The sequence below is a fragment of the Debaryomyces hansenii genome (assembly GCF_000006445.2).
Source record: "Debaryomyces hansenii CBS767 chromosome A complete sequence".
Lineage (NCBI taxonomy): Eukaryota > Fungi > Ascomycota > Pichiomycetes > Serinales > Debaryomycetaceae > Debaryomyces > Debaryomyces hansenii.
Genome location: NC_006043.2, coordinates 508,068 through 524,063, shown reverse-complemented (window position 1 = coordinate 524,063; position 15,996 = coordinate 508,068). Strand labels below are relative to the sequence as shown.

Below are 15,996 nucleotides of genomic sequence, written 5' to 3'. Positions count from 1 at the left end.
CTTTTATATCTAGTTTGCTAATATTAATTTTGAAGTCTATTTATATAAATATTAAAAACTCCAAGAGCTTAAACCAGCCCCTCCAACGACAATGATATCTTTATCGTCAAATTTAGTTGTATCACTACAACCTGTGTCTGCTATGGTTGTATATCTTGCAGATGAACAAGTTAACGATGTGTCGTCGAACTTCCAAAGACGAACAATTTGATCAACGGAAGTAACAACAATTTGATTACTTCCACCAAATGAAAGAGAAGTGATAGTCGAGGATGCAGCCTTTTCTACGAAACAATTAGTTTTTAAAATCAACTCTTCACTTTCTTCTTCAAAGCACAATGTTGACGAGATCAATGAATTATCATCACCACCTGTAAATACTCTGTAACCATTTGGCATATCAGGCAAGCAAAGTACTGCCTTAATACCGTTTTGATGCAAATGTTGCTTGATAATCATGGTGCCCAATTTTTGTACTTCCAGGGATTCGGTGTCTAAATTATTCATGATATTAGATATATCCCAGATAGACAAACAGCCATCAGTAGTGCCTATCATAATGTAAATCTTATCATTGAATTTAAGGAAATTTACATTAAGTATGCAGCAAGTGGTGTAGAAATCATTAGCAATTAAATGAAATTTTCCGGATACACAATCAAAATACCAAATTTTCAAATTTGAATCAGAATAAACTGTACTAATAACAAAACCATTGGCAAATGGATAGGAATCAAAGTCCATAATACGTAAATCTGGATTAGCTTGACTGGTTTTTAAAGTTGCGTATTTTGTTATAGTTGGAATTCCAGTATCCAATTTGTTTAGCTTCCAAATAAAGAACTCTTCATTTGCAGCTGAACTACCGACGTATGTATCATTTAAGAAATTTATTCTTTGCAACCCCGATATATGTTCGTTTAAACTCCAGTAGTTTTTAATTTCCCCATTAGCAAATAATTTTCCTAATCTAATGGTTGTATCTTCAGAAGCAGTCATTATCAAGCGAGAAGTGTCATCCGGGGATATAGAAGGAGATATTGCAATGTCTCTAATTTCTCTTCCATGAGTTCCATCGTTGATTAGACCATAGCTTCCATCGCCAAACTTTTGTTTGAAACTTTTTATGTTTAAAGTTGATTTACTTATATATACAAACTTCATTTCTGACATTGAATTTTTATACCTGAATAATTCCCACTGTCTATGGGCTCCACCACATAATTCGCTAGCAACTTCTAATTGTTTTGTTTCATTCCAAACATAAAAATAGGAAGACTTGAACCCGTACACTATTAGTTCATTGTTATGAAGAAACCCTCCTTCAACAAAGCCCTTAGAGAGTTTATTCTTGTGAATCACTTGATGAGTGAAGCTGCCATCTTTTTTATTCAACTCCACATACATATATATTCCGTCTCTGACAGTTACCAAAATACGAATACAATTAGTTTGTGAATGAACAATTGATATAGCCGTAATTGTATCACCTTTGGATAGCTTCTTGAAAAGGCCACTTAATTGTATTAAATCGGCACCTGTACTTAAGTCGTAAAGAGCGAAGCTCACATATCGTGATCCTAAAATCAAGATTTTATTTACACTATCAAGTGTCATACATGTAGTTGTAAAACTAGTTTGATCAGGTTGTTCTAAATGAATAATGCCATCACACACGAGAGTATGATTATCGAATTTGAATTTCCGAAGGATGAAAGGAATTTTAGGATTTGGACAATCAATTAAGACATAGAAGTTATTGCCTTCTTTGTCATATGAAGTCATGAAATTTGTCACTTTGTTACCATTTAAATGTTCGTCAAGGAACCAAGTTTTTGACACTGGCTTTTGAGAATCAGCATCAAACTTTAGCACTAACAAATCACCAGATCTCGTGCATATTATTATGACATTAATATCAATGAATCCTCTGACCAATCCAAAATTCTTAAACTTATTGACTTCTTCACTAGATAGATCAATGAGTTCCCACTTCTTATTCTTTTGATCCAAACTTAAAACCTTCCCATTGGATGTCAATACAATTAATAAATTCAATTCGGGCAATTCTAAATATTGCTTAACGATTTCGTTTTTGTCAAACTTAATACCTACTTCTTTTTCTATGGTTTCTAAAGTATAGCTTGTTTTATTAGAATTTGCAAAGAGTGTTAAATCATGGAGCTTTATTCTACCATCAGCACCTCCAGTGACACTTAATTGTAAAATATCGTCATCTAAATCACCAGACCAGACATGTTTTCCTAAATGGCAATCAGAAACATCAAGTAGTTTCAAGAGTGGGTTTCCCGACTCAAATTCCCATATCCTAGCTGTACAGTCCTCCCCAGTACTAAATATCTTTAACAGATCTTTACATTTGAAAAACTCGAGATTCCATATTCTCGACCCATGGCCCCAACCAGTAGCCAAGAGCCGGCCACTTTTGAAGTCATATAATTTAATTGATCTATCATCAGAGCATGAAATGATATATTTTCCTTCTGAATCAATTCTGACTCCAAATATGGAGCCTTCGTGATCAGTCAAATTATGGAGTATTTGACGAGAGTCTAAATCCCAAACAATTACACCCCCCATTACAGTACCCGCAGCTATTAAGGTTTTTTCACCAATAATACGTATAGAACCAGTATATAAAATAGATTTTTCGTTACAATGGATCCTATCGACAATTTCAAAATGTTGGTTTGACTCCATGTCTGACACGTCTACTTTATAAACAATATTATGGGATGTTAATATCAATACCGTGTTGTTATCTAAAAATTCGGTACATGTAATCCATTCATTAATTGCCTTTTCTTTTGACGATGCATGATTTGTATTTAAGAGATCGCTGATATTCAACACAATAAATGATCTACCACCGGACAAAATTATTCTGGTACCACAAGGACTTACAGAGATATTATGAATCTTGTTTCTATCTAATATTTGACGGTTGAAAACCAATTGGTGAGTGAAATCCTTTTCAATTTTGAATATTTTCAAGATTGACCCGTAACCACATATTATATAGTTCATGTGAATTTTCAATGCCGTTACTGGCCCATAATGTTGCAAAATCTGAAATAAGTCTTCATTGACAGATGATATGGGATTAGGACTACCACTAAGAGACAGAGAACTCATATTATAGTATTGTTACCAAGTTCAGTGCTTCAATAGTAATTCAACAAAATTTTCAACCATCGCTTAACAAGAAGAAAAAATACTGCGATAAAAAAATATAACACTAAAACAATACTTTATACATTTATCTATAAATTTAATAGGAACTAAATAGGAACCTTTCCAAGTTTGACTTGTTCCTTGCCGTACGCTGCACAAAATTGGTTGGAAGCTTTGAGAGAACATTCAACAACATCATCAGTGTAACCTGATTTTTGATTGTAAGAAAGTACGGAAGTATCAGAGAGAATATTCTGTAATAAATTCTTAATTTGAATAGTATGTACAGTCGCATCAGCCACTGATAATGACAATGTAACGAAGTCCTCCGTAACATACTTCTTACCTAATTTGATTGTAGAAACATCCCAATGTGAGATCCCATTTGGAATTAATGCATTTGGATCTTTAGGATGACATAGCACCTCTGGGTTTCTCCATCCGGTAACGTCCATATCTAAAGAGAAGAATGAACTCAATTGAGATATTTTGAATTGGTTGTCTTCTCTGGTAATTATTGCCAAGTTTGGGCGATACATATCCTTACCACAGCCACAGCGTACGAGATGGGCCCTTGCAAAGCCAACCCAAACTTCTTTGCTTGGGTGAAGTTTTGAACTAATAGATGGTAATATCTTATTTAGACTGATCATCTCTGTACCACCTCTTAAGGCACCAACAGGTTCATCCGACAGTAAATCTTCTTTTCGCTTGTACTCGAATTTGCACTTGGCATAGTCATGAGTAAAACCAGTCAACTGGCATTTCAAGATTTCTAAGCTCTGCCATCTATAAACAAAATAGATACTTTCATCAGAACCACCATTGATACGATCCTTTACACTAACGAAAGGTGTCCAATTTTTTTGCACTTTTAATCTCTTAGTGCCTTCTCTCCTCAACTCAACGACTTTATTATATATCTTGTCGTCAGTAGCAGCATTTGAAATACCGTCAACGTTCTCTTTACCATGTTGAAACCTAAACGGCCATCCCATGAACATAGATCTATAGAATTCGTGTGAAACTTTGGATGCAGCTTCTTCAATGTTTTCTTGCTTGTTTACTTTACGATGGTAGGCATTAAATATAATTAAAGGTTCCTCTAAACCATCATCGTTTTTGAAAAGTAATATACGTGCATCTTCGGGTCCATACCATCTTTTATTAATATAAGACGATTGATGATAAAACGGGATAGGCAAGAAACTAGGGAACGCTAGGTTCTTATAGATTTTTTTGTTGGTTATTGGATCTATAGTAGGAATAACTAGCTCAATATCTTCGAATTCTTCCCATTTTTCATTGTATACTTGAGCAAAGATCAAACTCATAACAGGGTTGCTCTTGTTCCCAGTGGGACTGTACAACATTCTCGAAATCATGAAGTGTACCCCATATTGCTGCAACCAAACTGACGAACCTGCAAACTTATACCAGTGTTTATCCACCGTATCATCCTCTAGCTGCTTTTTTAAATCATCCTTGAAAAAGTTCGCGAGTTCTTTCATAGCATCATCGTTTTCCAATTGATGTACGAACTTCTTCACAAACCTTGCGAGCGAGTCATCATGCTTTTTTGCCTTGCCGACGTCCACCTTGAACTTGGTGTTTAATTCAGACTCACATTTCTTAAAATCATTTGAAATATCCTTCGTTGTATCATACATGGAGATATCATGCTGGTGGTAGTCAATCTGCTTCACAGCCTCCGTCAAGGCTGAAGGTGGCCCATTATACGTCACAGAATTAAACACCCGGTTTTTATCATGATTCATATGTTTTCTGTAATAGTCTCTCAAATCCCTCGATGCTCTTAATTCGAATCCACGGGGAAATATCACCAACGTCTCGTTAGTAGCAAAATTGGATGTAGGTAGCCTCGACCTAGATATCCCTTGGATTTGATCAATAACCTTAGTACCATCTAACCCAACATCCCGTCCTATCCATATTAACCCTAAAAGTATCAAGAAGACAGTGGAGTACAATAGCACTCTTCTACGGCCAAATTTCAATCCCATAGTGACTTTCATCCTGCTAATTTTATCTAGCCACTATTCCAGGTCCACTGCAATGAAGTATTTAGAAAAAGAATCCCCTAATGAGCACACCACAGGTATTCAATCATAACATTGCTCATCGTACCTGGAATTCCATCAAATATAATTCTACTCGAAGTGGCTATAACGTTTTACCGTGCCATTTCCTTTTTGCTCACCAGTATAGAAAATACTCAGCTACTTAATGGAATACATGCAAGTATACTGCGGTTAACCCCAAGGCTTGTTTCGATGGCCCATTCTACGACTGTAATCTGCCTGCTTAACAGCAATCTAACCTTACTTTGACATTTTGTTGCATCCATATGCGAGTGATTATATGCACGACATGTGAAAACTTTCCCTATCAACTCTATATTAAGTATTCAGCACATTGATATACAGCCTGTAATTCAGGGGATATATATTAATGAATTAGAATATCAGAGTCGATGACAGAGCATTTTAAAGAATATGTAAATGAGTGGGAGAGGAAGAGTTGGAAGAGTTGATTCCCTATATGAGTTATTGTGGCTGAGTGAAGCACACGAGTATTAGACAGTAACAGTTTTCAGTAAAATACAGGTGCAATTAATAAGTGTGCATATAATTGAAAAAAATATTTGCAAAGAGACGTAATAAGAGGAGAATGGCCTGTTGGTTGTAGCTTGAAATGGGATAGAAATAGAGATACATGCATGGTTCATTGGTGTTTCTCAGCTGCCACGATCTGCAGAACAGTATCTACCACAGATTTTTCGAGAGGAATGAATGGGAAGCCAACGATGGCCTTGGTTTTGGAATTGTCAGTCTTGGAGAGCTTGGAGGTGTCGGGATAGACACCTGGGGTTCCAAGGGGAATCCGCGACTTGAACTCGGGGAAGTTCTTGTGGATAAGATCCAATACTAGTTGCGATGAGTACCTGGACTCACTAAGCAACAATCTCTGGTTAGCGGCATATTCATTCTCAAATGCCACCACGTGTGCCTTGGCAACGTCGCGAACATCGATAAACGCATTATTCAGAGGAGGAACTGGATCATCTGGTTTCAACTTCAATAAGTTGTTTATAATTTCTGCCGAAGTATTCAATGTTTCTTTGACTTCACTGTCGAATGCCTGTGGGCCAAACACAATCACCGGATTGACTGTTGACAATATGAACAGGGGCTTTTCCATTTCAACGAACTCCCATGCCGCTTTTTCCGCAAACGTTTTAGATCCACGGTACCCTAAAACTGGATTAGTGAGTGCCTCTTCCCATGAGATTGGATTCCATGTTTCCTCGGTTGTTACAAACGTACTGTCGTTTTCCTTTGCCTCAACCTTGATAGCGGCAATCGACGATGTTACAACTACCCTCTTGACCTGCGGTGCGTAGTCTTTAATAGCCTTCAACGCATTCTTGGTCCCGTTGACCGCAGGGATCAACAACTCCTTCTCCACGTCCTTAGCTTTGAAATGGAATGGGGATGCTGTGTGTAAGAAAACTGTCACTTCTGGGTGATGTTTTAATGCGTCATTAAAGCTCCCCTCTTTCTGAATATCATTAACAACTTCGTAGTTGAAGTTGGCTGACTGTAAGAGCTTCTTCAACTTTTCTCCCTTTTCTGTAGATCTCACAGATCCTACCACTTTATAATTTTTTTCGAGCAATGTTTTCACAATATGTTGTGCAATGTATCCTGTAGCGCCTGAAACGAATACTGAAGTCATCTTTATTCTATCTATTTTATCTTATCCATGAAATATATCAAATTATCTATTGTCTAGCAGATACGGTTATTTATATAGTAATTTGAACTGTGGAGCAAAATCCGCATTTAGCAGTTGAGTGCGATAGTACACTTATAAGGCAATTATATTTAATACATCAGGATCATGGTTGTATAGCCAGGCTACACGGATATTGGCATAATATAATAGAGCCTTGTAGGTGGATCATTATCTGTAAGAATGATTGTTATTAAGAAACTTGAACGGCTCTCATTGAGCGCTTCTCGCGATGTGAATAAAATATAAAACTCTTATACAAAATCTATTTGACGATTATTTAAGTAGATCACCTTTGTTAACAACAAAGGCTTCTATAACAGCCATTGCGGCGTATAATCTGTTTTCAGCTTCCTCAAATACCAAGGAGTTTTTACTGTAGAACACATCATCTGCTACTTCTTCTGCATGTCTTGGTAAGCAATGCATGAATTTCCAGTCGGACGAAGCATTTCCTTGAGAGATCATGTTCTGGGTTATCTGATAGCCGTCGAATTGTAACATCTTGGCTTGCTTCTCGGATTCTTGGCCCATTGAGATCCATGTGTCGGTGACAATGACGTTAGCGTTATCAATTGCCTTCGATGGCTCATGGAATATGTCAAATGATAAGCCCTTGTCACTGGCTATTTCGGAGGCCGCTTTGCCAACTTCGGGGTCAAATTCGATGTCCTTTGGGATCGAAATTGCCACCGATATACCTGATCTTAATGATGCAATCGCTAAATCGTTGATGACGTTATTTGAATCTCCGATCCATGCCAACTTCAACCCTTCAGTCTTTCCAAATGCTTCTTTTATTGTCAAGATGTCGGTAATGGCTTGCAATGGGTGGTACATGTCACATAATGAGTTAATGATTGGAACAGAAGAATGCTCACACAAATCGAGTATTTCTTGATGACTGTTGACTCTGGCAAAAATACACGATGTCATAGAAGAAATCACTTTGGTAGTGTCGTATGTAGACTCGTTGACTCCCAATTGGATGTCTTCTTTCCCCAAGAACATTGGTTGTGCTCCAAAGTAAGCAGCAGCGCCTTCAGTACTAATTCTTGTTCTTGTAGATCTTTTGGAAAAGAGTAATGCAACAAGCTTCCCTAAAAGCTTTTGATGTTGCTCAATAGGTACAGAGTTGCCTGATCTGACTTGCTTCTTGAATGCTTCAGCTTTACCGACTAACGAGGCCAACTCTTCATTCGAAAGTTCTATGGTATTTACCAAATGTCTTGGTTTTGATTTAAGAAAAGCGGAACTTGAGAATGATCTTCTCCCGATCATGTTTTTTATTGGCATCAGCATCATTATTGTATATTATTGTACTTATCAACTGGTTCAATTCTTTACTATATATATATGGAAATCTGTAATGACTCACTAATCCAGTAATTTTTCACTAAGCGCGGTGATGAATCATTAGACTCAGATTTACTGACATAGGCGTAAGCTCAAGTCCTATATGAAATACCTATTGAATCAATTCTAGTAGTAGACTTTCTTTATTTCGGCCTATACTATCAAACTGAGTCTTTATATTAGCGTATTGCGATTCAGATTCAAGTCTCTCCATCTTGAGGTTTTCAATAGACTTTTTTAACGTTTCAAGGTGTTCGGTAATACCTATTGGTTCTATAACTCTGGAAACATTAGGCTTCAATACATCTAGCTCTACTTCGGATTCTTCTTCTCCTATTGGTAACTCCATATCATATAGATCCTCATCAATGTCAAGCTTTGGATACTTCTTAGAATCAGCTAAATTTAGTGGGCCATCATCAATAAATGCGTCATCATTATCGGGCATTAGATCGTCATCAGCAGGAAAGCTGTTAGCTGTTGGAGCAGCAAAGTTATCGTCATTATCATTATCATCACTATCGTATTCGATAACTGGAATTATATTTTCGTCTTCGTCGTTGTTATCAATAGGTGCATTTTTATGAAACTCTTGTAGTACCTCAGCTGGAGTGGTTTCTACAACCACTGGTTCGTCAACATCCATCAAATCTTCGTTTCGTTCCATTTGTTCCCCTCGGAGCTCTCTGATATGTTCCTGTGTATATTTTATGTCTTCGTTCCTCGTTTCTTTTATTGATGTGTGGCCAGCACCTACTCTGAAAGGTTGACTTTTAGTCACAAAAGAATGTGGTGACTTAAATTTAGTCCTTTTAATGACGGGAAAACTCTTCTGTTCTACTTCTTCGTCGCTGACATCAAAATCGAGCGATACTTTTCTTTGGTTCAGCTTTTTTCCCTTTAAACCCTTCTTCTTAAATATAGCTTGCGTTGGGTTTGTTTGTGGTGCTTGGTTTTCCAAGTTATCCTCCAATTCGTCCAAAGACAGTATTACATTTAGATCAAGCTTCTCTGAACTCATTCTGAATGTCCTTTATTAATCATGGAGTCTAATATTGAACCGAGAAACAGTTCAGTATTCAATATTTTGTGACATCGTATGCCTCTTCACTTACGCACAACTGAAAAAAAAAAATTGTTAGTTGATCCATCTATGAAAATTGGAGTACTGAAGTCACATTAGTATAAAAGGGGTCATTATCAACCACTTTCAGGGCTATTGAAACCACCAATATCTGTTGTATTATATTAGAAGATAATTTGTGACAATCATAATGGCAGATTTATCAGAAAAGGCTCGTACGTTGCACAATAAGATGTTGGAATTTCCATCATCAACGTTATTCAATCAAGAACAGCTACAGGACTTCATTCAGATTTCAGTTCTCGCTGATCTATTGATGATTGCCCAGGAATTAATCAATAGAAAATTGGTTAAATTGGTAAAACAAGGCGATGAATTGAAATTTCAGGCCATTTCATTGAGTGAAGCATCCAAAATCACGTCCATGTCGGAGGACGAAGCTATGATCTACTCTTACATCGAAGCGTCTGGTCGTGAAGGTATTTGGACCAAAACTATCAAAGCTAAAACTAATTTGCATCAACATATTGTTGTCAGATGCTTGAAAGCATTAGAGAACCAGAGATATATCAAGTCCATTAAGTCCGTTAAACATCCAACAAGGAAGATCTACATGTTGTATAACTTACAACCATCAATAGAAGTCACCGGTGGTCCATGGTTTACAGACTCAGAATTAGATACAGAATTTATTGATTCATTATTGACTGTCATTTGGAGGTTTGTGGCTTCTAAAACCTACCCTACTGCATTTCAAACTCCGTCTTCCAATAATAATATTTACCAATCTTCTTACCCTGCAAACCATACTGGATTCGTTAATTTGGATACCATCATAGAATTCATTACCTCCAACAATATCACTAATATTGATTTGGCAATTAACGATGTGAGATCCTTATGCGATGTCTTAATCAACGACGACAAGTTAGAGCTTATTAAGCATACAAATGATATATTTAAAGCTACATGGCAAAGTGTCTTGGAAGCTGGATACGGTAGAGCTTATGCAGACGAATCATTCGACAAATTAGTGGATCCTTCAGTTAAGCTGTTAGTAACAAACCAATCATTCTCCATATTTGATCATTTTTCAGTCATCGAACCAAGTGCTGAGCAAGATCCTGATTTGGTTTACCTTGACTCTTGGATTTATGAATAATGCATTATTTTTTTTCACCTTTGTAATTTTAGTTTATAATCAATTTGGTTCATAATACATATTAATTTATTCGATTTTTCGTATAAATCTCTTATTAAATAAAGTTATCATTATAATTGAATCAATCCATTCGTATAGTATTCGCGATATATAAATACAAACAAGAAATTCCATACAAAAGAATATATTGTGTCAATAATGTCAGATACGCCTGTGTTATCCTACAAAAAGCCTTCATCGGCCTCGAGCCGACAACAGTCATCTACTCCATCACATCCGTCGTCACCTTTACCCAAAAGTCAGTTTGAATCCCCCCGTATTTCGTCAGCAACAACATCTCGCCAAGTTCTGTCAAGAAGGAAAGCATTGCAAGATTTTTATAATATTCATCACCAAGAATCACAAGACACAAATATAGAAGAGCTGATATCTTCCTCAGAGACAACGAATAATGTTAATTTTAATGATCCTGAACAATTATTGAAGTTTATGAAAAGTACACCAGTCGAGGAAATACTCAAATTACGAAATTCTATAACAAATAAACTAAATTCACACGATCTGGCTAAGAAGTCTATTATATATGATAATTACTACGAATTGATTAAATTGAGCCAAATATTGGGTGATTTATCAAAGCCTAAACCTGTGGCCAAAGAGAATACATTGGATGGGCTTGGAATTTTCACTAATCCCCCTAACGAACTTAAAACTAAAACAAAAGAGATAAATGACCATGACCTTGATAGTATATTCACAGACCTATCAAAGTTTATAAATGAGGACGTACAACAGTTTAACACCGAATTTGAAACGGTTGTTAAAAGTTTGCAGAAGGATTTCGATAATGACGATAACGATTCTGCCTCCAGTATGAAAGGTATAGCTGAAAACTCAGAAAAAGACAAATTTCCTGAAAGTATAAATAAACAACAATTGGTCAAGGAAGTAAACCTATTACTAGATGAAGATCCTAAGAATGTTAAACAAGAATCAAAGAACAAGATCTTGAATGATATTCAAGATATCTTGAAATCTTTAAACGTACATCATGATGAATTATTAATCCTTCAACTAAATAAATTAAAGTCAAAATTTACGTAGTATTATACATCTAATATACATCCTATTATAAAATATCATCGACATTGTGGTTTTTAAACTTTTTACCGGAACGATCCACAGATCTAAATTCGAACCTTGATCCAATAACAGTAAAGCCCATGCATTCATCTTCATCCTCTTCCCCTTCATTGCTTGGTAAAATAACGTCAAATCCAAATAAGCATCCTTTCTTTGGAATAATCTTCAACCCACCTATCTGTTCTGAAGGAGTAAAATCTTCTTTATTTTCATTCCATTCTTTGGAATCTTTCGTTCTTGGAACACATAATATAAATGAATGCTGGGTATCCCACACAACTATTCCTCTCACACCAACTAGGAGTCTGTTAGTTGACTTTAGTACGGTTAATAAGCAGCCATGATAATCGGCACTGGATAGTTTAGGCAATATAGAGATCAAGCTTGGAAGTTTGTTATTAGCCGATGGAAATAATAAATTTTGCATGTAATCTTGCCATAAATTACTAATAGGTATAAATTCTTCATACATTGGGATGCTGTAATGTTCTAATAGCTTTAATATTGGAAATGGTTTCTTCTTACCATTTTGCTTGCTTAATCTATTATATGCTTGAATCTTTTTAATCACCTTTTGTTGATTATTTAAAGTATTTTTGATATAATTCTTTAATTCTATTCGAGTATTATATTTCTTAGTCTTATGAGCTTCGTCAGAAGTCTTGGGCCTTTCTTGATGCAATAAGGCCTTTGTTTTATTATTTTCAACATCTTGTCCTGTAGGCATTAACAAGAGTGATGGCCTTTGATCTCCTGTTATCGAATACCTTGTGGACAATAATTCTTCGATTCTAGCTTCAGACGAATAGCATCTTGTTAATAGGTGCCTTTCCAATACGTTATTCCTATTCATGTGAAGTATCTTTGTAGTAGATGGAGTGAAAAGATAATTTATAATTTTCTCTATAATAATTTTTTTTCCCATATCGATATTTGAAGAATCATGGTTACAAAATAAATATAATTCGTACAGAGCAGATAATATGATTAGACCATCCCTAAGCCATATTAATAGTCTATGTATTCGCTTACAGACTAAGAGGTATTTTGGAAACATTCATGTCCCTTTTCAAGATGATTTAGATCCTGCTAATGATGATGATTTTAATCTACTGGACTTTCAACATTACAAAGAATCTAAAGATGTTATAATGCAGAAGCAAAAGCTATACGAGGATTTGGAACAAGAAACTCCAGAAGTAAAGATTGACTTACAAAACTATACAAAATTAAGAGAACCAGTAATATTTGTATCGAAATTAAAGGACCCATATTTGAATCTTGCAATCGAAGATAGTATCTATAATGATATGCCGATCCCAGAAAACGATTCCAAAGAAAATTATAATAGGTTAATGTTTTATAAGAATTGGCCCTGTGCTGTCATTGGCAAAAATCAGAATCCTTGGAAAGAAGTTAACTTGCCATTATTGAACTCACTACATATTCCTCTCGTGAGAAGACGCTCTGGTGGTGGAACTGTTGTTCACGATCTTGGTAATGTTAACTATTCATTCATGACCACCAAGCCTAAGTTTGATAGGTTTAAATTTGCCGAAATAATTAGAGACTCGGTGAATAAGTACCCGGATCTTAAATACAAGTTGAAAGTTAGTGAAAGGGGAGATATAACTACAGTAACGCAACCTGATGGAGTTGATTATAAGGTTAGCGGGTCAGCTTACAAGTTATCAAAAGGAAAATCTTACCATCATGGTACTATGTTGTTGGATCTGAAGTTGGATGTTTTGGGTAAATTATTGACGAGAGATGAACGTCAACTAGGCATTGTTGATTCTATGGCATCCATTAACTCTGTTAAATCCAAGGTGATTAATTTAGAATTAAAAGATGAGAAATTTATTGAGTTGGTAAGTGATGGGTTCAGTAAGAACTACGGAATTGTCGAAAAAGAAAATGACGTCCAGAACGAAAAGCTCCCATCGGACTCTGAAGAGTATGATCAAAATGAATTATTCAATCTTACTGATTTTGTTGAAGCATATTCAGATTACGCAAGAGTTGTTAACATAGACGAAACGACTGTGTTGAATCAACAAATATATGACTTGGCAGATGAACTCAAAGAGTGGAAATGGAAGTACGGATCAACTCCTAAGTTTAGTCACGAATTATATAACGAAAAGTTTGGTTTTACAGTCAAATTCCATGTGAAGAAGGGGGCCATTATAGACACGTTTGAATTGTCATTTGATGAAATATCCAATCGTATGATCTCTACGGAAAAAATCAAGGAGAGCTTCGAGTTTCTTGAACAGATTATTGAGACCCAAGAGTTGACATATAGTGGAAGTAATGTTAGTGGCTTTATTACAAATGATATGATCAGTGATTGGATAGGCCAATCAATAGACGGTACTATATAGTGTAAATAGAATAATAGAAAATTAGACCACATTAAGCTGGGTTTTGTAAGCCGTGGTTGCCCTTGTATCCAACAACATTGGGAGGCACCCAACCTTCTAAAACTTTCTCATCGTTAATTTTATACACCTCTATTCCTAGTGGTCTACAACAATCGACCATCTTCAGGTCTTCCAAATTCTCGCCATCTTCACCCCAACCCCATTGAGACAAATCTCCACCAGGGCAAGCACTGATAGCAATAAGTAAATCCTGCTCGGCAAAGCACTCGAAATAATCACCAGCTTTTGCAGGACATGCCTCCATGAAATACTGATCATACTCGTTCAATCCTGTGACCTGGAATACATTTATAACATCATGGATATCAAACTCGGTCAATCCATGTGGTAAAACTGCCCGAAGCAAATTTGAATGGCAGTGGAAATTATTTTCCTGTCCACTGATTAATTGGTCGATGTATGGATCACATCTTGTTCCGTTCAAATCATGCAATCTTCCACCCCATTCATCCTGGCCTCTGTCCAGCATGGAATCACCAGTAATAGTTACCAATGGGCGAAGGAATGGGAGGTTGGACCAAAGTCTATCGTAGGTAGACACATGCGCTGAATGCAATTGACGACTCCGGGCAGCCCAAAATCTCTCTCTAGGATTGTGCAAGTTCCAGATGTTCAAATCGCACACCTGCGGGCCTTCCGGAGTGGTAATTCTGAATACAGATTTAGCAGGAATCTTCACAGCTATGCCTCTACGGGGTTGACACAAATGTTTTTCCACAAGTGTCTTTTCGCAAGCACCAATTTTCTGGTAAAGTTTCTTATCGGCATATATGGGGGATCCATCGTGCGGATAATAAGCTGGCGTAGGTTTCGGAAGATTGTATTTAGTTTTGATATTTGTTTGTGATGAATTGTCGGACATGATATATGTAGTTTCTATAATAGGGCTTGAAGTCAATAAATGGGCAAATCTCTGGGTGTGAATCAAGCTCGTTGTCGAGGCAGTTATGCTAATCTCTTTATGCTTTCCTGGTCTTAATATAGCAAGTACCTGAACATCAGTGAATTTTTCATGTCGCTAATATTGCCTGAATTTAAGTTAGATGTTGCACCATTCGTCGCACTAGATTACCAGGTATATTATTATAGTATCCCAAATCAGTCTTACCCGCCGCTTATCTCCAATCTGCCATGTTCGGCACTTCCACTAGAGGATCGTTATCATTGCTAAAATGTCGTCCTATATTATTTCATTTTGCGACACCCGCACCCCCTGCACCCTCGGATCTAGTCGAATTGTAACCAACGACCTGCGACATATGAGTTACGACATACCATCCGCGACATCGGTGATGTGGGGGGTCAATGTTCGTCCTTTTTGTGACCCCACAGTCTGGTCCGTTTCCGGTCGGGTATGAAAACCCTTTACCCATTCGAATATCTGCACTGTGTACAGCTATTACAAAATAGCACAGATAACACAGCATATCTCCATTTAACTTTCAGTCGTACCTGCTTTCAACATAATCTCAATAGAACTATAAACGGACTAAGTAACTACTCTCCGCAACTTATCTTGTTCCAAAATAGTCTCACTTGTGCCCTCCATTCGTCTCAGCTTGCCGCGTATGATATCGGAGCCACTCCGGTGCAAGCTAAAATATGGGGAAATAGAATGCACAACCAACCACCACGCAATACCCATGGAACTACACCTTCAAAGCCTACGTGAAACGATTGTCATAGGCTAGTATTACTGATTTAGTATGCGAACCCGTTTAAGCAATGGATGTCATTGTGGAAATCAAACAGGAAAGGAGGGGAAAATCCGGGGTTATATATGGGCAAACTAT

General features: G+C 36.7%; 11 protein-coding genes across 11 annotated transcripts; 4 read left to right on the top strand and 7 right to left on the bottom strand. All coding sequences in view use genetic code 12, as the record gives it.

Moving 5' to 3' along the window:
- Positions 1 to 51: 51 nt before the first annotated feature.
- On the bottom strand, positions 52 to 3,156 carry DEHA2A06358g (DEHA2A06358p; the record flags this gene model as incomplete). Its single annotated transcript, XM_002769946.1, has 1 exon — positions 52 to 3,156. The coding sequence occupies one exon, from the start codon at positions 3,154 to 3,156 to the stop codon at positions 52 to 54; it is 3,105 nt and encodes a 1,034-aa protein (XP_002769992.1).
- A 146-nt stretch (positions 3,157 to 3,302) lies between these two features.
- DEHA2A06336g (DEHA2A06336p) lies at positions 3,303 to 5,231 on the bottom strand (the record flags this gene model as incomplete). The annotated part of the gene is made up of 1 exon (XM_002769945.1): positions 3,303 to 5,231. One exon carries the CDS (start codon positions 5,229 to 5,231, stop codon positions 3,303 to 3,305), a length of 1,929 nt encoding a protein of 642 aa, XP_002769991.1.
- Positions 5,232 to 5,940: 709 nt separating this feature from the next.
- DEHA2A06314g (DEHA2A06314p) lies at positions 5,941 to 6,954 on the bottom strand (the record flags this gene model as incomplete). The annotated part of the gene is made up of 1 exon (XM_456598.1): positions 5,941 to 6,954. The coding sequence occupies one exon, from the start codon at positions 6,952 to 6,954 to the stop codon at positions 5,941 to 5,943; it is 1,014 nt and encodes a 337-aa protein (XP_456598.2).
- Positions 6,955 to 7,287: 333 nt separating this feature from the next.
- DEHA2A06292g (DEHA2A06292p) lies at positions 7,288 to 8,316 on the bottom strand (the record flags this gene model as incomplete). Its single annotated transcript, XM_456597.1, has 1 exon — positions 7,288 to 8,316. One exon carries the CDS (start codon positions 8,314 to 8,316, stop codon positions 7,288 to 7,290), a length of 1,029 nt encoding a protein of 342 aa, XP_456597.2.
- Positions 8,317 to 8,479: 163 nt separating this feature from the next.
- Positions 8,480 to 9,388, bottom strand: DEHA2A06270g (DEHA2A06270p; the record flags this gene model as incomplete). Its single annotated transcript, XM_456596.1, has 1 exon — positions 8,480 to 9,388. The coding sequence occupies one exon, from the start codon at positions 9,386 to 9,388 to the stop codon at positions 8,480 to 8,482; it is 909 nt and encodes a 302-aa protein (XP_456596.2).
- A 253-nt stretch (positions 9,389 to 9,641) lies between these two features.
- On the top strand, positions 9,642 to 10,613 carry DEHA2A06248g (DEHA2A06248p; the record flags this gene model as incomplete). Its single annotated transcript, XM_456595.1, has 1 exon — positions 9,642 to 10,613. The coding sequence occupies one exon, from the start codon at positions 9,642 to 9,644 to the stop codon at positions 10,611 to 10,613; it is 972 nt and encodes a 323-aa protein (XP_456595.2).
- Positions 10,614 to 10,811: 198 nt separating this feature from the next.
- On the top strand, positions 10,812 to 11,717 carry DEHA2A06226g (DEHA2A06226p; the record flags this gene model as incomplete). The annotated part of the gene is made up of 1 exon (XM_456594.1): positions 10,812 to 11,717. The coding sequence occupies one exon, from the start codon at positions 10,812 to 10,814 to the stop codon at positions 11,715 to 11,717; it is 906 nt and encodes a 301-aa protein (XP_456594.2).
- A 25-nt stretch (positions 11,718 to 11,742) lies between these two features.
- Positions 11,743 to 12,609, bottom strand: DEHA2A06204g (DEHA2A06204p; the record flags this gene model as incomplete). Its single annotated transcript, XM_002769944.1, has 1 exon — positions 11,743 to 12,609. The coding sequence occupies one exon, from the start codon at positions 12,607 to 12,609 to the stop codon at positions 11,743 to 11,745; it is 867 nt and encodes a 288-aa protein (XP_002769990.1).
- Positions 12,610 to 12,739: 130 nt separating this feature from the next.
- On the top strand, positions 12,740 to 14,143 carry DEHA2A06182g (DEHA2A06182p; the record flags this gene model as incomplete). Its single annotated transcript, XM_002769943.1, has 1 exon — positions 12,740 to 14,143. The coding sequence occupies one exon, from the start codon at positions 12,740 to 12,742 to the stop codon at positions 14,141 to 14,143; it is 1,404 nt and encodes a 467-aa protein (XP_002769989.1).
- A 31-nt stretch (positions 14,144 to 14,174) lies between these two features.
- On the bottom strand, positions 14,175 to 15,065 carry DEHA2A06160g (DEHA2A06160p; the record flags this gene model as incomplete). The annotated part of the gene is made up of 1 exon (XM_456591.1): positions 14,175 to 15,065. One exon carries the CDS (start codon positions 15,063 to 15,065, stop codon positions 14,175 to 14,177), a length of 891 nt encoding a protein of 296 aa, XP_456591.2.
- A 492-nt stretch (positions 15,066 to 15,557) lies between these two features.
- On the top strand, positions 15,558 to 15,875 carry DEHA2A06138g (DEHA2A06138p; the record flags this gene model as incomplete). Its single annotated transcript, XM_456590.1, has 1 exon — positions 15,558 to 15,875. The coding sequence occupies one exon, from the start codon at positions 15,558 to 15,560 to the stop codon at positions 15,873 to 15,875; it is 318 nt and encodes a 105-aa protein (XP_456590.2).
- Between the last annotated feature and the right edge of the window lie 121 nt (positions 15,876 to 15,996).